Source organism: Pomacea canaliculata, linkage group LG8, assembly GCF_003073045.1.
Source record: "Pomacea canaliculata isolate SZHN2017 linkage group LG8, ASM307304v1, whole genome shotgun sequence".
NCBI classification, from domain to species: Eukaryota; Metazoa; Mollusca; class Gastropoda; order Architaenioglossa; family Ampullariidae; genus Pomacea; species Pomacea canaliculata.
Genome location: NC_037597.1, coordinates 5,372,247 through 5,397,075, shown reverse-complemented (window position 1 = coordinate 5,397,075; position 24,829 = coordinate 5,372,247). Strand labels below are relative to the sequence as shown.

General features: G+C 36.1%; 1 protein-coding gene across 1 annotated transcript in view; it reads right to left on the bottom strand.

Moving 5' to 3' along the window:
• The window catches only part of LOC112570920 (mitogen-activated protein kinase kinase kinase kinase 5-like), a 36,485-nt gene extending 12,896 nt beyond the window's left edge, over positions 1–23,589 (bottom strand). Inside the window, 24 exon segments of the mRNA XM_025249637.1 lie at positions 457–562; positions 1,586–1,646; positions 2,694–2,773; positions 3,130–3,214; positions 3,833–3,883; positions 4,187–4,612; positions 5,125–5,164; positions 7,543–7,596; positions 12,493–12,531; positions 13,538–13,561; positions 14,561–14,613; positions 15,065–15,090; positions 15,445–15,526; positions 18,066–18,173; positions 18,364–18,445; positions 18,682–18,744; positions 19,246–19,377; positions 19,805–19,877; positions 20,280–20,322; positions 21,297–21,400; positions 21,537–21,601; positions 21,953–22,043; positions 22,545–22,602; positions 23,167–23,589. Coding sequence (XP_025105422.1) covers positions 457–562; positions 1,586–1,646; positions 2,694–2,773; positions 3,130–3,214; positions 3,833–3,883; positions 4,187–4,612; positions 5,125–5,164; positions 7,543–7,596; positions 12,493–12,531; positions 13,538–13,561; positions 14,561–14,613; positions 15,065–15,090; positions 15,445–15,526; positions 18,066–18,173; positions 18,364–18,445; positions 18,682–18,744; positions 19,246–19,377; positions 19,805–19,877; positions 20,280–20,322; positions 21,297–21,400; positions 21,537–21,601; positions 21,953–22,043; positions 22,545–22,602; positions 23,167–23,256 — 2,036 coding nt within the window. The 5' untranslated portion in view covers positions 23,257–23,589.
• Between the last annotated feature and the right edge of the window lie 1,240 nt (positions 23,590–24,829).

Sequence of the window (24,829 nt, the reverse complement as noted above, 5' to 3'; positions counted from 1 at the left end):
CACAACCTTCCTTAAGGGGTCAGGCACCCACTAAACAGTTAGGTGAACTGGGGCAAGTGTGTTGTGCCTTATAGGTATCAAACTAGCAAATATGCAGACCTTCCATCTTGGACACCATTGCTCTAACCTCTCTGCTATCTCTCTCTACTCAGCTATTTGCTTCTCTGTGTGTGAGGGGAGGAGAAGAGTTAAATGCACAAAAATCTTTTGACAGTTTTTAACCTGAAAAAAGGATATAACAGCAAACTGTATGACACAAAAAGTAAATGCAAAAAATTGATGTAAACATGACAAATATGTGAACAAAACATAACAAACAGCATCTTTTAATTTGTGATGAAAGAAAAAGCTGACAGGATCCATTCAACTTGATACTAGCACTTTCGCAGTCTCTGACACCCCATCCACAACCTAGAAGGTCAGAGTGAGAGCTATGAATGCAAATGACTGTCTCACCGTGGAACTAGTTTTTCTGGAATTTTGTTGAGCTGTAAGGAGAGACGGCTGGTCTGTCTACTGTGCAGCATTATCAAGTCATGTCTGTACAACTGCAAGGTCTTACCTGTACATAAAAATATCCATACACATACCAATCTGCATACAATGTGTTTTGTTAGTACAGCATGCGTAGCATAATGACAACTGCAAACTACAAAACTCATGGGTAAAATTGATCTAACTTCCATTAATTAACCCAGGAGACGAACTAATTCCTGATTCATAAATCACTGAGAAACTAAGTTACCTAATCAGCTGCCAACTGAAAATTCTTGAAAAATTGTGAAATTGAGCATGGGTTGTTTGGTCACAAACAAACAAACAAGATGCTAACAATATTAACTCAGACCCAATGGTCTGACCTTCAAAAAATATCATACAATAAAAATATTAATTTGCCTTTAATTATTAATTTTGCTTTCCTTCAGACACAAAAACAACCAACAGCAACAGGGAAAAAAACATTTGTTGATGGAGACTTTGTGTCTTTTAGCTTTAAGTTAGGAAATCAACAAAAACATTACTATATATCTGTCCCATCATTCGTCCAGTTAATTTAAAAGGTCTTAAAAACTTTGTGTTCATTTCTACTTGAATTGATCAAACATGATTTCTGCCATATTTATTTTCTCCACCAACTTCTGAGAACTTTGTTTGGAAGGATCCCTATCCTATAAATTACCTAAAGGGCATGAGGTTTAATCTGATGCTATGAATCTGGCAATATGGCAAATCTACCCAGTCTGATAGGGTAAATAGAAGGACAAATGTGCTTCAAGAATACTAGCCATCCCAGATATAGGGCATCAAAGTACTATGCAAAATATCTTCAAAGCATAAATACACACCGTAAAAAAGACCATGGATTTTCTTCTGGAAATCTTTATGAGACTTCTGTTATATATTTAAATTTGGCAGACGCATAAAAAAATGCCCAAAACAAAACACTCCCTCCTTCCCCCCCAAAGACCACACAGATGCATTTATATTTAAAGAGTATAAATAACTGTATCCTACACAAGATAGGAATTAAATCCCTTCATAAACAGCCAAGTAAACTTTGTAACAATAACAAGTTATTCCCTACCTGACAAAGACATAAGTACATCTTTTATCACATACAGCCAGGTACATCTTCTAGCATGAAGCTGCAAAAACAGACAGACACAATGTTTTTTTTTTCTTAACTCAAGACGTAAGCATGACTATTTAAAGGAACAGGTTAGTTAAGCATCAAACTGGGCTTCAATGATAGGTGCTGACATTTTGAATCATGTTCAATAAAACCTTTAGCTGCAAAGGAATCATTTATTTATGGATGCAACCAAAACCAAATTTTGGGTTGTTTCATGCAGGCCATGTTCGTGTCTTCTTTCACAAAAAGAAAACAAATTGACTCAAATGCATGACTTGTGTGTGAGAATCTGTAAAAATTCTACATCCAGTCCAGCCATTCTCAGTATAAGTAACACAAAAGGAGAAGCAATGTTTTGCAATGGCATTCTTCTTTCATATACAGAGATTGTTAGTGTGACAGCTTCTTTGATTAGTGCCGTACTGACGTGTGCAGATTCTTCTGTTCCTGCTCGTAACCTTATTCTCTGTCATGCCAGTTTGTTCTCTGGTTCAAAATTCTCTGGCCTAATCTCCAAATCCAACTGCCGATGATCTCATGACCCTACTTTGAGACTGACAATTAACTGTTGCTGTGGATAGTTTCAATGAAGTCACTTGATAACATCACATGGCAGCCTTGTAACACCTGAGAGTGTTTTAGATGGCACTGTAAGCAAATGATTGTTTTGCAACCTAAAATTTTCAGTGCAAATGATTCTGAACGTCAGTATCAAATCATTTAAGTCCAACTTGCCCTCTTTTTTGCCTCTTTAAGGCAAATAAGATGAGTTGAAAATCTAAAAGATAAAATATAAACAGCCATCTGAAAAACAGATGAAAATATGCAAACAGGAACACTCTTCTTGAATAAGTAATTACACAAATTCTTAAAAATGTATTTGGCATTTCAGCAGCAGAATCCTTCAAAATACCATTTTAGTCTTAAAATACAATTTTATGCAAGTCATCACTAAAGAAATTTACATTTTTTGTTTTTTGATAACAAGTTCAAAATGTCTAACATAAATAGGAAGGCTGTGACTAAGTGTAAATAAAATAAACATGACTTGCATACTCACAAGCTCTAGTGATGCTTCATGGATCTCATTCAGGTTCAGGGTGTATAGGCCTTCATTAGCACCAATCAAAATGTATTGATCTGCAGGGACAAAACTTCTTAAAAACTACAGTGATTCAACATTAACATTTTTGTCACTATTTATTTGATACACTCTTATTATAATTTGGATCCTACTCCTCATGTGACAGCTCTGTAAAGATATGAGTACTCAAACATTCACAACATGACAAAATTAGGCACCCTGAAAAAAATACATTTTAACAAATTGTTAGCAAAAAAAACCCTATGGTAAAGTACTACAGAAAAAAGTTGTTCAGATTTCTGACACGCTACCAGTAAACAATTAATATTTTAAGATGTTTTGCTAAAATATCGCTCCTTCAACATCAGGCAGATTTGGCTCATGTTCTAGTCTCCGACATTGATTTTTTCACCTCTGGAGTCTGGATGCACCCAGCTGGCAGTAGAGTTAATGTGTAAGGGACAGCCATTAAACACTTTTGAGAAACAGGCACCCATCTAAGAAAGAGAAAGAAGAGAATACAGTTTATGAACACCATGTTTCTTCATAGAAAGAGTGAAAATGGTTAGTGGACGACAAATGCACATAAATGAAACAGGCAAGGTAAGAAAAATAAATAAATGCACTGATTGAACCTGGATGATCCCGACACAAAGGGAACCAACACACACCAGATTTCAATTTTTAAGTTTTATTTATCATCTGTGGCAAGGAGCTAAAATGTAACATTCTTGTCGAAACATTCTTAGCGGAAGACCATTTATAGATTGACAGCAGACTATACCACTACCAGTGCTTACTTAAACTATTGCTGTTGTGAGGTTCTCAACAAAATTACTGGCTCCATGTAACATTCACCTCCAAACAACCATCTTATGATAATATGCAACCCTGTCTTACACCAGTCTAATTCAGTGACTTTGCCGTTGTGGATAACTTGGATAACTTGGCTTTGTACAACCCCTGGATAATGTTTATGAGCTTCTGTGGAATACTATATATCAAAAGCCTCATCTGACAATTGATAACAAATAAAAAATAATGAATTATCAGCATCTGGATTGTTACATTTCATAAAATTAGTCACAGCATGTGGCAGATAATGAAGTACTCACATGGACTTTAGGCGTAGGTGGAAGACCATTGCTCAGTGGTCGAGACAAGAACTGCAAGTGAGAACAGTATAAAAGTTTTTCTATACCACAGAAATGAATACATTCACACATAAACTCACATTAACATGTGCATGCCTATGTAAAAAGACATTGGTCTTACCACTGGATCACCCTTAGAGTCATAAAAGTACGCCAAATTTCAGCAGTGTTGGCTATTTTGGCCAACTTCAGCAGATTTCACAAAAATGTGTTTTTGGTGACTTTTTGTTTTCAGATCAATCATCCAGAATCTATTCTTGTTCCAAAACTAAGAAAAAGAAATAAAGATATTCCTATTTCTGATCATGCTCTTACACTCTCATTATCTTTCTCCTGCTTGTGTTTCCTTCGTGGAGGCACTACTGGAGGTGGGGATGTAGCAACATCTGTGGGAATGCTACCATTCTCAGCGGAATGCAACAGGTCTCCGTTGGCCTGCCGCAGCTTGGGAGGCAGCTCCGGAGGAGTATCCTCACTATCTTGCGTTTTTTGTATAGAGTCTACACTTTCTGTCACTGTCTTCTCTGTAGATTCCCCTTCCCCCACCAGAGCCGCTTCCAGCATCATGTCTGAAGGCCGAGCGCTTGGAGTCAAAGTCAGCATGCGATCAATAAGGCTGTCCAAATCTGGCCCATCATCATCTTCCAGCATAGACTCAGCTATTCTCGAAGCTGTCTCTGCATCCATCTGCCGTCGGATGACTGGTGGTGTCTCTCTTTGATGTGCTCTACCTACATGCGACTGCACAAATAAAAATACCAATGATGATGATGACATAACAATAATGATCATGATAGCAGAAGAATAATAATTCCACAGTCTGAGATGTTGACAGAATATGCTGTCTACAACAGTAATATTCTTGGAAGAGTCCAGCTAGTAAAGAAGTGACGCAAGTCAGCAATGTGTACAGAATATCAAAGATTCATAAAAATATAGCAGAAGGCATGCTAAGTTTTCTCCTTGGTTTTTCTTTTTTTTTAAAGGGAGGCAAAACATATATATATATCGACATATATTTAGAGATCTGTTCTTAAAATACGTCATTAAAGATTTAGCTGCATTGCAAGGGAAGATCAAGAAATTAGCATCCCCAATGTAGTCCCAGTCGTATGCAGGTTAATATGTCCTTTGTCACATTCATCATCAATCTGGCTCTGTCATCCAGGTCATTATGATGAAATACTGTGCATGTGTGCTTGTGGTTTTGTTTTGATTGTTGAAAGACTTGAGCAACACTGATGGCAATATACCTTAGGAGGTGTTGGTGGTGGGTTTACTTGAACTGTTGTTCTGAAACAGGCAAAGCAGAAACTTCAAATTTTCTCTACTAACAGTTGTTGGTGCCTCACACTAGTACTCCACCTTCTAAAATCAGCATTTCAGGCATTTAATGTCCGATCTTATGCTTACTTTATAACCTTTTGAACAATGTTGATTTTACACATTAAACTAATAGTTTTCTTTACACATGGCTGCGAAGTGTCAAAAAGGAGATAGTTTAACCTTTAAGTAAAAGAAAACAAACTGATGCTATACGAAGCTTGAAAAGAGTCAACTTTCTAGATATGCTTTTCTATGGTTCTAGGCCATATAAAATTTAATACAATTTTTTTTCAAAATATCTGCATTGCTTTGTCAAGGACAAAACAATTTCTGATTCAAATATAGTTCTGACACTTTTGAGAATTTTTTTAATAGTTTTACTTCCCATTATACCTCACACTAATGTTTTATGGTCTAGTGATCATATTGGTCTGTTAGTAAAATGTACACCCTAAGCAAGACAATTAAAAAGGACTGACTCCATGAAAAGACTAAATTGCTTTATCTAATATATTATTTACAAAACATTTCCAATTAATTAAGATCTGGAATACATTTAATTTTAATATGTATGTATGTAGATCTTAAATAGCCTCATAATCACTGCAGATTTGTATCCTAGAGCACTATTAGACGTGTTTGATGACCCCTTCCTCTTAAAAAAAAACCATCTACAAATCTATTCTAGCTAATAATTATAAGATGGCTATTTAAAAAATACAAAACACTGATATTTCATTATGGAACAGACACAATTTCTACTGCATTTCCACAGTACAATATTATTTTACCTTTAGAAGCATCTACATACATAAATATTTTAATGCCAAGTGCAGAATGAACTGTGTAATTTGTTTTCTTGAGAGTTTGAAGGACTTTCTGGCATTTTCTAGAACTGCAGCTGTAGACTAAACATTTCACATTTTCACAATTATAAAGAAGGTATTTTTATGTTGGATTCCTTCTCTTTTCTATCTAATGCAATGTATAAACACTTTTGCACAAATCTATCATTATAGAAAGGTGTTTGTTAAATTCACTTGTCCTCATTGGAATTTGTATTACTTCAGTGCACATTTAATCTTACAGGTGTATCTGGTATCTGTTTGCATTGGAAAGGGTTACAAAGGAACTGATTATCAACAGTAAGCTTCTGTGAAGGCACATACTGGACTTACCTTAATACAAAAATAACAGACTGCCAAATATTCTTGTTTGTTACAAATATCACAATTCACAAGGCTGCCTAAATATCTGTCTACTTTCCTCCCCATCAAGGTTGAACCAACAAACTTAAACCATCACTTGTTTAGTATGGAAGAGAAAAACCATAAATCAAGGGTGAGACAGACACTAAGCATGGAAAGAAGATCCACAAGTATGCAATGACCATGCAGCTGTGGTACAATACTGCTCACAACCTGAATTCTACAGATGACATGCAGCATGACCTAGCTGCTGTCAGGCACTCAAACAGCATACAAACAGTTCAGCCTTCAAAAAGCTCCAGGCTGTGTTGCTGACATAAAACGGAGGACAAGCGTTGAGTGATTAGAAATGCAGCATTGCAGCCAAAATGTTAACCTTTTGGGTTCTAGTCTCTGGGCTGCACTGGGCATTTATTACTACTTGCTTATGCTACATAAGACTCTAATGAATGCTTAACTAGTATTTTTAGCATCAGTTTATGTACAGATCGCATTAAAAAATGTAAAGATCATTGAAAATGTCAATCTGCTAATAAAACTTTTGCCAAAAAAAAACAACAGGTTTTACATTTCCCCTTTACCTGCTTCCCCTTATCAGGATCCCAATGCTGCGTCTACATCTTCATATTCCAACAACAAATGCTCTGCAATTGCTAGCACATAGAAACCTGCCTTCCATCAGACTACGTGATGTTAAGGCAAACTCAGGCCTATCAGTACTATACACACAATTAAATGACAAATACACAGTGCAATACTGAATTTCACTAAATGTCAAAGTGCAAGAAGCTCTCATAAGATTAAATCCAAACGTTATTTCAAAACGTTTTTCACAACTGATTAAAAAGCAATTAAATAAAAGCGGTCTACCAAGGAAAATCAACAGGCATGCAAAAATATTTATTTCTATAATGTGATAAGCAACAGGAGAAAGTATTCAATGAAGACAATGACAAGATATATTTCTCCAAAATGGAACAGGTAATCAGCAAATGAGAAAAGCATTCCGATTAAAGTAGGAAAACAAAAGTCTTGAAAATTATTAATTTGGATTAAAAAGCACCTGTAACACCAAAACCATAAAACAAAAGCAGGAGTGAAGTCAAACGGGCAACTCTCAATGGATGAAATGCTTACGCCTTATCCAAAGGAGTTCCTCCATCTAATAACCCTATGCTACCTCTGTGACCCCTGAAAGGTAGAACCAATCACAGAGGAGTTTGGAAACAAAAAGTATGTTCAGCAATGACAAAGAAATTTACAGCAGTGACTAAATAAATCAGATATCTAAAAAAGGGCATTAAAACAGAATAAAGACTGACAAAAACTTCAAGGTCATTTAAAAACTTCAAGAAAGCAAAAAATCATCCATCACAAATGATTCTTTCATACATTTATGTCTGATTTGCTTTCAGTTTTCTTGTGCAATTAATTCAAAGGTGCCAAAACATTTAAAAGAAAAAAACAATCACAACAGCCAAAGAAAGGAAGGATAAGGTTGGGGAAGAGTTAAATGATGAAACAGAGAGGATAGAAAAAAACCTCTAGAAAAAAAAAAAAGTCTTACTGAGTAAAGAATAAAGAAAGAAAAACAAGAAAATATAGATTGCTTCAAGTTTCAAGCCAGAAGTAAATCCTAATCTAACAGTAACTTTAACCATTATGATTTATGCAAAACTATTTCTCATGAAACTGCATGGCACCAATCATTCCCTCCGACATCTTTCACACCTGCATGACAAAGCATTCTTCCTGCTGCTTGAAGATTATTAAGAGAATTCTCCAGAAACAAGACATACAGTTTAACAGAAGTGTTCATGCATGACAACAGTCCACCAACATGGTAGAACCTATTCTATCCACATCCATCATGACTGTCAAGACAGTAAAAAAGGTCATTTCAAATTTATTTTTTTTATCTATAATCCTTTTTATGTTTTGCAAAAATAAGCTATACAGACTGAGCTGGGGGTGGGGAACCCTAGCTGATGTAAGTAATAGGGTTTCTAGTTGAGTCTCCACTACGTGGCTGTATGAAAGAAGTCAGGAGGAAGAGTCAAGGTGAGTTGTGGTCTTTCCTCCACAAGAGCCAGCAGGGTTGGGTTGGATGGACCCAGTCTTCCAACCTTTCACAGTAATCTGGGCAAGATGGGCGTTGCTTCTAACCTGTTAACTGTCTATACTGAGTGACAAGAAGGCTGTGTCTAAGTGGTATGACTGTTTAAATCCTGCCCAGCCTGGCCATTACTGCAGCTGCTTTTGTTGCAATCATGAGCCAGATGTCTGCTCTGAAGTTGCTGTCTTTGGAAAAGGTGGCTTCCAAAGCTTTGACCTCGAGCTATACTCTGTTCATGTAAATCTCTGCTTTGCTGTTGGTGTCAACCATGACTTTGCTCTTGTCAGCACTGTTCTCCATACTATATTCATTCACACTCTCAGTCTGTTGGTAAGGTCTTGTCGTTCACTGTCAGAACAGACTAATGCTGTCTGCAAAGTGAAGGTTGCATACAGGCCTCTCAAATGAAGGTGTTGTGGTCATGAAGGGATTCTTGCATGATGTTCTTAAAAAAAATGTTGAACAGTACAGGTGAAAGGGTCACTTTTAATGGCCACCACTGTTGTGTGAAACAAAGCACCCATTTTGATTATTCAGTAGTACTGTGCTCACTGAGCTCTTGTACAGCGCTTCAGTGACTTGGATGAGACTCTCTGATGCTGAATTTTCACATCACATGCCACAGTCCCATATGCCAGACTCTGTAAATGCCTTTTTAAAATTGATGAAGCTGTGGAATAACTCTCACTGTTATTTTGAAGATATATCAGGATGTAATATCTGGAGATCTGTTCAACTGTGCTGCTGCCTGGTGTGAAGCCACTTAATATAGGGCAAGTAGTGATTCTGGATTATGTTCAGTATCACTTTGCTTGAGTGCCTGATTGATACACACTTCTAATTGTCCAAAAATACAAAATTATTTAAGTGCACTCCTTAATATCTACCACAGAAAACAGTAAATGCAATAAAAGCACTTTATACAAACTTTCACTGCCAGGTAGTTTGTGAAAATAGCAATTTCAATATTACAACTAGTGTTAAGCAAAGAGGACTAAGTAACTAAGCATTCCTTAACAACAAATCATTTTCAGTTCACTTTCCACAAGTTTCAGTTCTTCAACTTTCTCTTCAGAGTTCTTCCTCAAAGCATTAGACTGTGTTATGAATGACAATTTCCCTGGGTTTTTTTTTTTTTTTTTCACATTTAAAGGCATATTTTTAACCCCCTTGTTTAAGGCCTCAATGCCTTTCTCAATCCTCTTTTTTCTCATGAATGAAGTCCTCTTCTGTCTTCTACTCTTCTCTCGTACTTTTGTAAGTGCTGGTTGGTAGCGATATCTAGTGCTCTTGCAAACTGGATTCATTTCCTTAATTACTGTTAACTTGTTAGATTCCCTTGCAGAAATTATGCTTTACTAAACTAAAAGCCTTGCTATCAGTAAATTGTGATGCTGCTTTTCAACGTGCTGGAAAATCCTCTTTACACATTATCTTACCCATCTGACAACAATAGTAAATATCAGACTACCAGGCTGCTGCGTATGTCTTATGCCTCAAATTACTCAGAAGAATTTCAAGGCATTGAGTTTTGACCTTGAAACCCAGAAACACATTCTTCTTATGTGGATGGGCAACCTCTTCAATGAACATGAGAACTCCCTACATCATCACAAATGTTCATCAAGCTTCTTTTTTGTCAACAAGTGCCAACAAATCACTCTGAAATTTTTTGTGACCTAGGTCTTTGGCCTTGCTGAATTCATAACAGCAGAGATGTTGCTGACTGGATTCTTTGGAGACTGCGGCATAACACTTCTTTCCCTCAAGATGACGGCAACTCTTGAGAAAGACCTTCCGAACACATCTTCATTCTGCGACAGATTCTCAGAGCAACGAATACACCGCTGTCATCAATTTCATCGACCTTTTTGACAGCATCCAAGTCTTATGGAAGATCCTGAGGCATTACGGAGTCCTGCAAAACTTGTTCAGGTCATTGCAATGCTGTACAGCGATTTCAAATCCCAGGTTGTCTGTGACACGGAGCTCAAGACCCCTTCAACGTCAGTACCGGGTGAAGCAGGGCTGCACTCTTCATCCTGGCCATGGACTGGATCATGAAGACTTCACCGACAGCGAGAGGAGAGGGATTGGACCATAACTATGACAGCAACAACAGCGCTGGAAGACTTGGACTTTGCTGATGACATTGCCCTGCTGTCACACCGCCACCAAGACATGCATGAAAACAAAGGCCTTCTCAGAAACAGCTGGAAAACTTGGCTTGAAGGTCAGCACAAAGAAACGAAAAGTATGAGAGTGAACGCCAGAGTCCAAGACGGCATCAAACTAAATGGAGAAGAGATTGAGGAAGTTGACAGTTTCACCTATCTTGGGTCCAAAATGTCAAAACACCGGGAGTGGAGATTCGAGCCCGACTGGCGAAAGCCAGCCAGGCCTTCGCCTCACTCAGGAGCACATGGAAGGCAAAAAACATCAGCCAGAAGATCAAACTGAGAATCTTCAAGTCAAATGTTATCAGCACCCCTTTACGGATCAGAATCTTGAAAGATATCAGTAACAAGCTTGACGTCTTCCAAAACAGATGCCTCAGGCGCATACTTAACATCTTTTGGCCAAATACCATCAGCAACGAAGAACTCCACCGAAGAACTGAAACCGAGTCCATCACCACGCAGGTTCAACGAAGGCGTTGGCGATGGATTGGACATGTGCTCCGCCAGCAGACAGCAGACTTTCCAGAGTCGCCCTACGATGGACTCAGACGGCGAAGAAAATGAGGCCGCCCAAAGGAAACTTGGAGAAGAACAGTGGAAAGGGAGATGAAAGGAAAGGGCTGGACATGGGGTCACCTAGAGCGGGTTTCAGCCGATCGACATCGGTGGCGGACTCTGGTTGAGGCCTTATGTGCAACCTGATGCACGAAGAGGAATAGATAGATAGATAGATGTGTCAATTTCTGCAATTAATTTTTTCAAATACTGACTCTTCCAAGTACTGGAAATTGTTTTTCAAAATATACTGACTTTTGAAGTTTTTCCTCACTTATACGGACCCTGGTATATGTCAAATACTGGCTACTATACTACACTATTATGTACTGCAAATTGTCTTAAAGCCGTACATTTTGAAGGGCTAAAAATGTGACTGCCAAACTGTTGATCTAATAAAATGCCAGCTTTATCAGAAAAATGAAAGCAAAGACAGACCACAGATATATGAGTCCATTTGTAGACTGCATCTTTGTAACAAAATTTTCTACACCAGACAGCAGGCATACTTGATATGGCTACAGCTATCAACTAAAGTTGTCATTTGAATTTTAGTCACTGGCTATTGACACTACAGTGGTTAGAATTACGCAACAAATGCTCTAGACGAAAGGCGTTAATAAACAACAATTTTGATTATAATTAATTAAAAATAAAGCATCCACATCATAAATGTAAGTAATCAGCTTGTTGTGAGAGCTTGTCAAAAGATAACATTATTAGCAAGACCTTATACATATATTCATAAGCTTGCATTATTTATATGAGGAAAAACTAAGTGATGAAAACAGCAAAATTACTACACCTAAAATACATGCAACTTCAGCTCAAATTTGCATTCTTCTGTGTAAAACAATATGCATAAGAAAACTGCTGACATAGGTAGCAAGTAACTCCTCAGAGGAAGAAACAAAGTATTACATTCTAATTATATTTGATCATGTTTGAAAAAATATTGCTTATCAATACATCCTGTGCTGTGCAAGTTTTTGCATAGGATGCAAAGCATCTGACAATTTGTTAAAATTATTTCACTTGCTGAAAATAAAAGATTCAGAGAGCGCAAATTTGAGAATGATCTTTAATTGGTACACATAAAGCAACTAAATAAATGAAGATAATAAGAGTTTATGAGTGCAGTGTGTGTGAAAGGACAATACATGATTCCCTTCACACTGAAAAAAATTAAGTGAATAACACTATAGTTTGCCTATAAATGGAGATTTGTGGTATTACCTGTGCATTAACTCTTCATCTACACACTCTAGTAAACTCCTGCAGGGAAAGAGAAATTGCAGTCAACAAAAAGATCACACAAAATGTCTTCAGCAAAACTGACAGTAAAGTAAGAACAAATTGTATGATAGAAAAATTAATTTTCATTAAAGGTCAAAACTGCTGAACAAATGAAACTCCAAGTTACAAAAAAAAAAGAAAGGAGAGAAAGAAAGGAAAAAAACATATTGGAAGTTCCTCCCTTTGCTCAAGTATTGCAAGAAGTCCTCAGACACAAGATCAGTATGCAATGTATGCAACTTTGTGTGTTTTACATGCACAGATGCTTCTCCCCCTTCCCAAACATACACACTTTTCATTTTATCACACTTTCTGTGCTAAAATAATATACATGTAAAACTGTACATGACTAGCATGCAAACTGATAAATCACATCTTAAAGCTGACTTTGAATTGGAATGAAAGCATCAGGAAAAAGAAAATTCAGAAATCTGGGATTCCTCTTTAACCACAAAATTTCAAGCAAACATGCACCATAAATAAATCAGGCGTGAAAAGAAAAATCATATGCAGTTAAATCAGACAACCATAAAAAGATCTCTGGGGTCAAAATAATGGCATTATGCCATTCATGTCTAATATAGGTAAAGGACTCCAACTTCATTCAGGCGCTATGCTCTATCCTTGTTGCACCTTCAACAAGTTCTCTAAAATCTTATGGTAATTTGAAACAACTCTGATTGTTTTAAAAGCTTTACATACAATCAAACATAGATATGCTTTCTAAGCAGTGCTAATCTCCCACCTTCCTTTTGAAATCAACTTTCTTCCTACCCCTACTGTTTTAAACTATTCTGCGGTCAGTCCAGTTCTCAAATCTTTGTTTGCTTCCTATTATGGGACGAGATCAAAGTATTAGTGCAAAAATACAAAACTATTTCCCTACTAGTCCCATCCTCATGTTTACATTGTTGACCCAGCTACAAGCATTAAGTAAGCAGGGAAGTTAATGAAAACAGCAGAAAACTGCACTGGTAACAGGTACCTGGCTGTTTGAAACAGCTCCATGCTGCAGACACAAAACCAATGTGAGGTCAGAACAATTGGGAAGCACTTATAATTTCGTCTCGAGACAGTATCTCTAGTGTAATGGCAAAGAGGTCAGGTTAACAAGTTCATAAGGTGACTAGTCTGGTGTTCTGACCTCAGCTTGCCCCCTTCTTCCTATTCTCTCAACTGTTTCAGAAAACAAGCATATGTAAATGCTTCAAAAATGCAGCATGTTGCCTGAAAAATGCAAATAAATTTTACTTGCAGGATACACAGAGGGTGCAGAAAGATTTTTTTCTCCCTGAACATGTTTGACCATGTAAGCAATTTTATGGCACCAGGTTTCCTTCCATTCCCCAGCCCCTCCCATTTAAACAATCTAGTAACAGCAACAATTAAAACATCAATACACTAATGTGTTAATTATTGCCAGTTTCCCAAGTGCACATATCTAAAAACAACCTGTACTCAGTGACACTTGGTGAACACCAGATGAACAAGCTAATCCTTCCTCTAAAAAACAGACTAAAATTTAGCAAATGTATTTTCATGCATAAAATACAGATGGGCAAACTATCGCCAAGACTCTCTCTACTATTTTCCTCCAATAACTCTAGAACCTTCCCAAAACTGAATATTCCCATTCCTCGACTAAACCTATTCAAATCAAGTCTGAAATTCTCAGGAAGCGTGCTTTGGAACAGCCTCCCTCTCCATCCCAAGCAATTGCACTCCCTGAACTGCTTTCGACGCCATCTATCTAAACACTTACAAGACATATAGATGAGGCCTCTAGAGATTCCTCCCAACTCCAGGTGACCTTGTAAATATATTCTTAACCATCACCTTGTAAATATCCACCCTTCTTTATGTTTATTCAATTTTTTCTATAATGCTTAATTAATTCATTTATTTAGTTAATTTCGTTCCCTGTAAAGGGCGAGGGCTAAATGGAAAAAAGCGTTCAGTTGCTTATTTTACCCTCGTAAATAAAGAATTGTAATTCTAATCTACTTACTTCCTGGATAAGTCATCGTCCATCCACGGTTTTGCGGTATCGTAGCGCTCATCCTGCAGAGAAGGTTTCATAGGATTTAAATCCTTAAAACTTTTCCAACTCAGCAATAAATACCTATATTGTGCACTTAGCTATAAATACATATTTCACCAGCTACCTTCATGTGCTTATGGCTGTTTTGGAGCAAAGCCAGAAGTAATTGAAAACTTTATTTCATTAAAAAGTTTCTCGAAAGTTTTATTTATGGAAAATTAACATCAATATCTATGTTTGCTTCCATATCTTCCATCTCTGTATAAGTTTTAACTGGTAGGTGAAAAATAAAAGTTGGAGCAGTAGTTTTAAATGTTTACATATAGAGTATTTTGAGTCCAAATGAAATGGGCTTGTTTTAACAATTTTAACTTTTCTCATAAATATTTGTTTCTAAAAATAATCCTTTATTACATGCATAAAACAAATCTCACTAAGATGTCCTGACAAAAGTACAGATAATCATCTCACCTCAGGTGACCCCAGGTTCCTGTTGACTGTAAAATAAAATGAAATGCTGAGAGATAAACAGCAAATCAGAAAAAAAAAAACTTTCTTTCAAAAACAAATAATCCAAACTGTATACATGTACTTTCAAGAAATTTAGAGTTATTTGCCTGAAGACAGGATTTTTCTACAAAATTGTTTTGGATCCCATATGTCCATAAAGAAATTAACTGGTGTCTTTTATCTTTCTGTGCCCATAAGCTTTAATCCTTAATGAAAACAAAGAACACGATAAAACAGATTTATTAGATTCGATGCAGAATATGGCTGAAGACTGCATGATATAAGCTAATTTTACAAGTTCATACCTACAATAATAACTTAGTTTCAAACAAAAACTATACCTTTAATTTCAATACTATTCGCAGCTTGATTTGGTCGTGTTGATTTGTCTGAAGGTATCCTCCTTGGCACATCTTGTAACAGCTGCAGTGAAAAGGACATAAAATGGTTATATTGACAATATTTAACATCATCTTGACAATATTTCACATCATCTTGATCTCACAGTTGATGATACATTAAAAAGCAAACCACTTAAACTTTCTGAAACTGTAAGCCAATAATATTACTCATTTGCATCAATTTGTTCATGAATGAGTAAATCTCTGAGTATGGTACTGTTTGGTCTGATTTTTTTTTTCCCATCATTTTATTCACATTCTCTTTCACTCAAAAAAAAAAAAAAAGAAAAATGTTTTGCAGAGTAAAACATCACAGTTTATAAAATGTTCTTGAAAAGGAGTGTATATTCAAATTTAATCTGTTCAAGATTTTGCAAACACTAATTCATTTCAGAGTTTGCAAGTGTTCACCACAATTCATAGCCAAAAGACAACTCAAAGTTAAAGATATTTGTTATGAGGCAAAATGCACTTTAATAAAGTTCCATTTGCATCTTCCTGTTGTGGCCTGAAAATATTCACCCTGAATTTTTTTTAACTACAAAACTTGCTAAACGCATGTTTAGCTAATCACATTATGAGGCATGATTTGAAAGCAAATAGTAAAAGCTTGAAAGAAGACCAAGCAAAAAGAAGCAACCAGATTTTTATTTCAGTTCTGAACACATTATCAACAATTTCTAGAAGTAATTACAGCAAAGGATAATGGAAACATGATGCTCCAGATGGAAGAAGATAATGTCTTCTACTTTTTAATTCACACAAACACTTGCAATATTTACATTTCCTAGTAGGTTTTAAAACACCTTGAAGTACGGCTTATTACTGTCTTCTATTTTCTGTCAGATCTTACCAACGGATGCAGGTTTAAGCATCTTGATGAATCCCTGATAAGAGTCTTAATTGTAATTTTATGGGTAGGAGGCAAATATATTTTACTATTCTAAATTTTTGGTCAGCAAAATTTGCAGTAGAGTAGGCCTCCATTTTTGATTAAGAATCATTCAGAGAGCAGTTTTGTTTTTGAACGCCACTTACACATTAATACTTATAATAAATTATGTTTGATGCTTTGATGTTGCAGATAGTGCAGACTTTTAAAAATAGCATTTTAAAAAATCTTACTAAGCATGTTCAGCAAAATGACACTGGATTCATTAAGTCTCTCTCTCTCACACACACATATATATACATACAAATCCTGAATAAATGTGGTTTTATGAGCTGTAGTTACAAAACCAAGAAAGCAATGGCACCATCAGTCATCTTATAAAATGCTTCTTATAGTATTTTATTACATTAGTACTGAAATCTAATCACACTGGAATCAGTAAACAGTTAAAGAGGATAATGTGTATCATGTCTTGTTTTTAAATCCTATGCTCATAAGACCTTCAGAAGAGGATTAGGTTGGCTGGCTTGCTTATAAAATGACCCAGTTAAGGGCTATTTTCCTTCAAGTTCAATCAGGTGAAATACAACTTTTAGATGAATTTATATAGCATATAAAAGTTTTATATAAGCATGAAATATAGGTTTCAACATTTCAACTTGATGCCACACAGCACATAACTTATCGTATGACATGATATATGCAGTTTAGTAGTTAAGCTCTGGAATGTTCTAGGCCATCAACACCCATTTAGTGATGTCTTTTTTTTGTGCGTGTGGGATGGTGGAGAGTAAGATCATCTCTAATATACAGCACATAGGAATGTCTTCATTGTCCTTACTTGGTAGTTGAATTGACTATGGGCTGTGGTTGAATCGGCAAATCGGCAAATCGGCAAATTTACTGGTCCCCAAGCAAACAACAATGGAAGAAAAGTGTTCCTCACTCACTCATTGAGGACTCTTGCTAAATCATCTTTCCCAAAATATTCTGTAATTAATCTGCTAAGTAATGAATATGGAAGAGTAAAAGAACTGTGTAAAGCTACTAGTCTCTGTGAAAAGATGCTTTTTTGCCATTCTCGTGCTTTACACTTAGCTCTCGAATGTTGAACAAAGAGTGGCAGAAGCAGTGTTACCTCCCACCAGCCAATTGTGCAGCATATTTCTTTTAGCTACCACAGCAGATTTACACCAATAAGTGCTGCTGCAGTCTGCTTTTGAACTACTCTTCAAGATTCAGTCTCTTATATTCCCATGGAATAGTGTTAGGATCAATGACCAGCTTTGTTTACTTCTAAACTTCTGCAGACAAATCTTCTGCTTGGTTAATGTGGAAATAAGTCAAGACAGAAATTAAAAATACTGATTTGGGGCTCTCAAGAAAGTATAATGTGTTCTAGCAGGATGCAGTAGCAAAATTGTTACCATTTTCTTCAGCAATGTTTGAATTATGGTTTACTGTGGGTTTGTTAGGCATATATGTTCGATTAACATACTTTTGTGCGCTAACCAGTAAAATGAAATGTAAGTTCTACAATCACAACAATGATTAAAAAAAAAAAAAAAGAGTTAAAAGCCCATGCAACACAAGCTTTAAAACATTGAAAAATTACAAAACAAATCAAAAAGAGTAAGCATTACAACAACAACAACAAAAAAAAGCTTACCCCTTCATCATCTGTCTCAGCAGGTTCATAGGTATGGGAGGGGTTCTGGGATTTTTCCAATAACTCTTTGGTCAAACGACGATTTAAGTCTCCTTGAAGGAATGGATGCTTTATAAACAAATAAAAAATCAAATTATCTGTAGTACAGTAAATTTCAGAAAACTGTAAAATTTATTTGGTCATTAAAAAACCCACAAAAATGAACAATGAACAGAAATAGTTTCAAGTGTTAAAGAACAAAATGCCTTAATACTGGTTTTACTATTCAAACACAAAAGTCCAAAGATACTTTAATTACCTCAAGAAGTTTATCGGCTGGTGGCCTTTTCTTTGGATTTTTTGTAAGCGCTACTTTGACAAAGTGTTGGAAGGTTTGAGACCTGGAAAAATATGATAATAAAGGTCACTTTCTTTTAATGCAGATTGTATGCATAAATACAAGTAAAGTTACCTGAAAGCAAATACAGGATCAAATCTGTCTATCCCAAACATTTGCCAAAAAGGCTATTGGAATATAATGCTAGTATCAGCATGTCCTTGTATATATGCATGGATGCAAACACCACTATTCACTGCCTTTGTGACTACCACCATTGTGGACTCTGATAGTACATACCATTTAGTTTTGTCTTTTAACTGAGGTGGCTTGAAACCACTTTTTGACATCAGAAAGAGTGCTCTGGAAAAAAGAATTTATTTCGTTTTTAGTTTAGTTTCAGTAATTTTAGAATGCATATTCTGCTCAATCCATATGAATATCCATTTTGATTTCATTATCTGTATAGTGTACGATTAATCAGTATCAAATATATACTTGAACAATTCACCAACTTTGCCTTAATAGAAAGGTTGCTTATCACACAGGCAGAAACTCTAAAAAGAGGAGAGAAGAGAAATGATGGGGGGAGGGAGGGTTGCTGGAGGTACAGAAATATAAACAAAGGAATAGAGAGTGACTGAACCTGTGACTGATATTAAAATACTGCTGCTCATGAACAGACTTCATTTTTCTTATTTAGGCATTTACATAAAGTTAATTAATAAAACAAGCTTAGACATGTTCTTATAAATTAAAATGTTCCATAAAAAAGGTATAACAAAAATGTAAATCTATCATCATTAATAGCATGACATCTTTCTGAAATCCCATTTTATGAAAATTAATGGAAAAAATCTACACCTCATGGGATGAAGATCAAACATTGGAGGCTGCAACTCTGCGAACTCGATGGCAGTGATGCCTACAGCCCAAATGTCACACTGCTGGTTGTAACCTCCCTTTCGCTCCACTGCTGCCACCTCTGGTGCCATCCTGCAACCAAACATGCAATTAACGCAAGACGCTATAGGAAGTATTACAAGTGAAAAAGTGTCTTGTCTAAGGTGAATAAAAGTACATGTATTTAAATATTTTCATTGCCAATAATCACCAGGAGTGTGACTGAGACACAGATACAGATCAATTACAGATAATATGGCATCCAAAATACAAAATGCAAATTAAATAAAAAAGAAAAAGAAACTACCATAGCGAGTACAGAGTATAGACTTGCTGAGGTATTGACTGTGTTATGATCCAATGCATGCATGACCTTTCTCTCACACACTCTCACAAAGCTTAGTTGTTTAATTTTTTTCTTCTTTTCATGCTCCCAAAAGCTGTATCTTTTTTTTCTGCTGTGTGCTATGTGATATTTTAATGTCAGAAAAAGATTGTAAAGGCCACATAAATTTCTCACCAGTAAGGTGTTCCAATGAAAGACTTTCTTTTGCACATGGTTGCTGTTATCTGAGCAGAAACTCCAAAGTCAGCTGTAAAATAAATCACATGTAGGAAGCTGCCTACAGAGATTATGGAAGCTTGTAGGTAAAATATAATTATCCGGCATCAGAAATCTTCATTTCTGCACTTCACTACTCATCCATGTCCTGGTGTCTAAACAAGAATGGTGTAAGAATCCAGGTCTGTATATTCAAGAGTACATGAGAACGATGTGGACAAATGTGTTAGTGATAATTTGCATAATGTAGATGCCTGTACATACATGCTTGTATGCATCTACTGTCACCATCATATTCTGCTAACAATAAATTTCTCACTTACCATTTCTGAAAAAAAATCTTCAAATGTTTTCTGTGATTAAGCATTTTTCACATGTTATTGTTCTTGATGATTACTGACAGGCTCAGAAAGAAATCATACGTAAAACTCACCAAGTTTTACATCTCCATTATCTGTAAGCAGGATGTTGGCACCCTACAGGAAAAACATTCAATCAGTGTTAAAAAGTGTCTAAAGAAATTCCTTATGCCATAATATTCATAGCCATCATGATCTACTTTTTATTTACATCCCTTTGGGAGATAGAGACATCATGTTTGAGGAAGAATGCAGATTTCTGGAGAATTTACAAAGTTAAAATTACATCCTTGAGCAGTCTGAAATTTTAATGTCTTTAATACAAGATATACTGATAAATGTGTTATTGTAAAATAAAAAAGACAAGACTATCACACATAGTTAGAAATTATGAGTAAGTGAAGTTATCTAACTGACTGGATTGGTGGGAATTTCCCCAAAATGGTGTAATTGCATCTGTTCTTTGGCAAAAGGGTCAAGTGGGATATCTAAAACTAAAACAAGAAAAATATGAAAAATAGAAAAAGCAAGGAAGAAGCATAGATTATAAAATTTATTTATTATGATCAACTGACGTTCCTTCATGTTGGATGTTTAGTGTCAGAAAGCAAAAATATATTTTTTTTTGCATTCAGAAAAAAAAATGACCAAAAAGGGGAAAACAATCGAAGGCACCATGTCGTCTGCAATATTCAGTTTTGTTTGTAATAAAAAAAAAGTTCTTATATCTGTCAGCTTATTTATTAGGTCTAAAGAAATTCTGTTTGCTTTAACTAAATCAATCATCTGCTCCATACGAATGCTAAATGGGAGAAAGTTATTGGGAGGTGCTCCCATAAATTATAAGATGCTAATACAATATTGGGTAAGGCTACCATGAGTCCATGAAGACGGGATTTCAGCTACTATCAGCAGATAGCAGATTTATCCTGTTCTGGTAGGGTAAATGACAGGGTAAATGAACTTCATGCCTATGAGAATAGGGTAAGGAGCCTCCCAACATCCATACATTTACTTAGTTTCTGTTGGCTGTCAACTAAGACTTTTGTGGTGACAATGAACACAAAGTAAGTGAGATGTGCTTTTGTTACCTTAATATCTCTGTGCATCTTGCCTCTCCGATGTAGGTAATGCAGTCCTTTCAATGTTTCACGACACACAAAGGCTATCTGAATCTCTGCCAAAGGGCCAGTCACTGTTAATAAAAACAGAGAAATTAATTCTGAAAATTGTGTGGTCTATAATTTTACAATGCACTGGCAAAACCAACAGCTCATGTATTATCCTATGCACATGCAGAAGTATGAGACTGATTACTCTCTTAGTCTTACCATGGTAGATGTCCTGCATTGAACCACCACCACAATATTCCATAGCAATCCACAGTTTGTCTCTTCTGCAACATCAGTGTCATTACACCAAGTCAAATGCAGAATTTTTCTTAAGATAATAGTCATTTGAAGCTGTTAAAACAGAGGGGACTGGATTCCTGGTATTGAATTAATTCTTGTTAATATCAGATTGCTGATAAGGCTGTAACATGTGTGTGCATTAAATGGAGGGAAGAGAAGTGTAAATATGCATCTACATTCTATACCTATGTATGAGTGCACTTATACTGTATCTTGAAATATGCATTCAAACATATAGATTATAGAGAGATGAGATACTAATGACAAAAATATGATAAATTCAAATACAATCTAGGACATAATATAATAAGCATATAAAGTTTTAAAACAATTACCTCAAATAGCTTTCATAATAAGCAACAATATTTGGATGTTTGCAGTCTTTCATCATAAGTATTTCTTGCTGAATAATAGCAAAATCATCTCCTGAAAGAAAGAGCCTTATTCATTACTCCTAAAAGAATAAAAGAAATTGTGATCTCTCTCACACATACACACAGGTATGCATGCACATGTGCACACATGTAAACTAAATCTTTATCAATACCAAGAACAATGAGGGAAGCAACAGAAGAAGACAGTGAAAAATAAGGAAATGCTGTAATCAGTAACTGATAACAAGACAGTATTGAGAGAGCTTGCTTCCTCTTTGGTTAAGCTGCCATTAGCTGGCCTAAAGCAGGAAACAGAAAGGTCTTTATTATGTCCTTGTGTTTGCAAGTTATGCAAACTGACAAATTAAATTTAAAAACAACCAAAATCTCTCAATTAGCTGGTATGTGTAAATCATGGACAACAGTTTATTTAGAAAAGTACACACCCACTCCATTTAACAGTGAAGTTAATTTAGGAGATACTTTAAGGTAAAATTGATAAAGTGTTGGTGATTCTTTCAATAAGCACAATAAATAGGAGGTCAACACAAACCTGGTTCAAGCTTGATGACTTTGAAAGCTGCAAATTCACCTGTGTTCAGATCTCTTGCCTAGAATGTGATGTCAAAAAGATAAATGAACAGCCTTAAACAACTTAACTTGAACAAGTTTCTTTATTTTTACACAACACAACTAACACATACATTAAAGTACAAGCCAAAACAATCTGTCATTTATGAGGTGATTCTGTAAAAATATAAACAAAACTAATTGATTTAACTTTGGCTATAGTTGTATACATTGAAATTACACATGTAAATAGGTAGCATCAGGTGTAACCTTTTGTAAAATATCACCGCAATGGTACGTTTTGCAGACTTATGTAGGTCTAATTCAGTTACCCAGTAATTTAATGGATGTCTACTAATTCTGCCCTGGTCAAAAGTTCATCAAGTATAACTTAACCTCTTCATTTAAGATAAAAGCTGAAACTTCTGGGCTGACGACTAAATGCAGATCGCACTTTCATCTTATAAGTCAGCAGCAGTAACATTTGATTTTGATCATGAGCTTGTTTAGCCAGAGTTGTAAAGAATGCCACCTAAGTGGTTGAAGTGTGCCGTTCCCAATAGTATACAAATGATCCATACACTGGCATGAAAAAAATCTCTTACCTTGTAAACATCGCCGTACGTTCCACTGCCAACCCTCTGGATTAACTCAAAGTCATCCAAAGGGTTTCGGCGTAAAATATCTGCCTGCATGGTAACTTTGTTTTATGCTGATTATCCTCTAAGAGAATGCATTTACACTGTTGTTCTCTGTCACTTCATTTTTCGGCCCTTAGCAATTTCCCATCAAAGGTGGAACTTCAATCAGAAGCAAGTGACTTCCGAACATGCGCAGTGCAACGATATTACTAAGCTTACTTGAATAACGCAGAGAGCTGTGTCTCGCCCGAATTTTTCATTAAGACACACTTAATTTAGTCGTAGATTTTCATAACTTATAATTAAAAGCCTGCATCATATCACTGATTATTACCTCCGTATACTAAACACGATAGCGGACCAGAGATGTACAAGAATAAATAAAGGGAAACTACTCTAATGTTGAAGAGAGGAATGGAATGCGTTTCCTCGCTGCTCGGATTAGTCGTGTCCCGTTTAACAGTACCAGCCCAGCAGAAGCTGATAACACAACGGCAATTTTAATTTCATGTTGACTTTGCTACAGATACGCTGGTGAGCTATATTTCATAGATGCCAGTTCACAGGACAGATGTATTGAACTTAATTATCCTAGGCAGCATGGTCTCCCGTAACCAGTAGCAATGGTTGTTAGGTAGTCTAGCAATTATATAAGTTCGTAGTCTATAGCAGTGAGATCAGGTGCAGAAGCTTTGAATCTTCTGATCCATTTACGCCAGAGAAAAGTAATTTAAAGTGATCTGGTTTTAGCATAACTTAGTTCTCCAGCGTGAAATGAATTTTTTTTTTTTAGGTGATATAAATATAATACGTATACATGTATTGGCAATAACGTACGGATCTGTTGATCTTATCTGTTATTTTCGTTCGATGTACCGTCTTTCACTCAGTCATTTATGAGTAGCGATTAAGCACGGAATGTCAGTCTTTTCGGGAAATCATCTCCAGGATGTTGATATGTCATGCAGTCTGCCAGTCATGTGCGCAGGTAGACTGGCGCGTGTACACAGGTGATCCTAGTGGTTCTCAAAGTATTTCGGACCGCGGACCACTTTACTGAAGTAAAAAATACGGCGCACCAAGGCCTAAAATCACTCTTTACCGTGAATTTCAAATTTAAATTGCCGCATTTGTTTTATTATAATTCAAAACTAAATGTTCTATTGTGATAGTAGTATAGTAATAAGTTTCCTTAAAATTACATCGCAAAGTACACATAAAAATTAAAAATAAGGAAGCGCATTACTAAGGGGTAAAAGGTGACGCGGTTAAATGACACAATGCTCGCACTGTGACATAAAGACACGGTAAGCGAGAGTTTTATTCAAACAAGCAGCTGAGCATCGATAAATTAAAACTCGCGTGAAACCAATACTGGAATAATTAGCGTACCTGGGGATTTAAACATCACTTTGCTGACATATTATGACTGTCAACCGCGGACCACCTGACTTACCCACAAGTGGTCCGCGGACCACACTTTGAGAACCACTGAGCTAGGGTGCCAACGACAGATAGGAGAGTTAGCACGTACTTTTCCACCCAGACGTACAGTGGTGTAATTAACCGCACTCTTACGTAGTTTGCATAAGTTTCGGAGATATTGAGATAGTCGTATAGCCGGCGA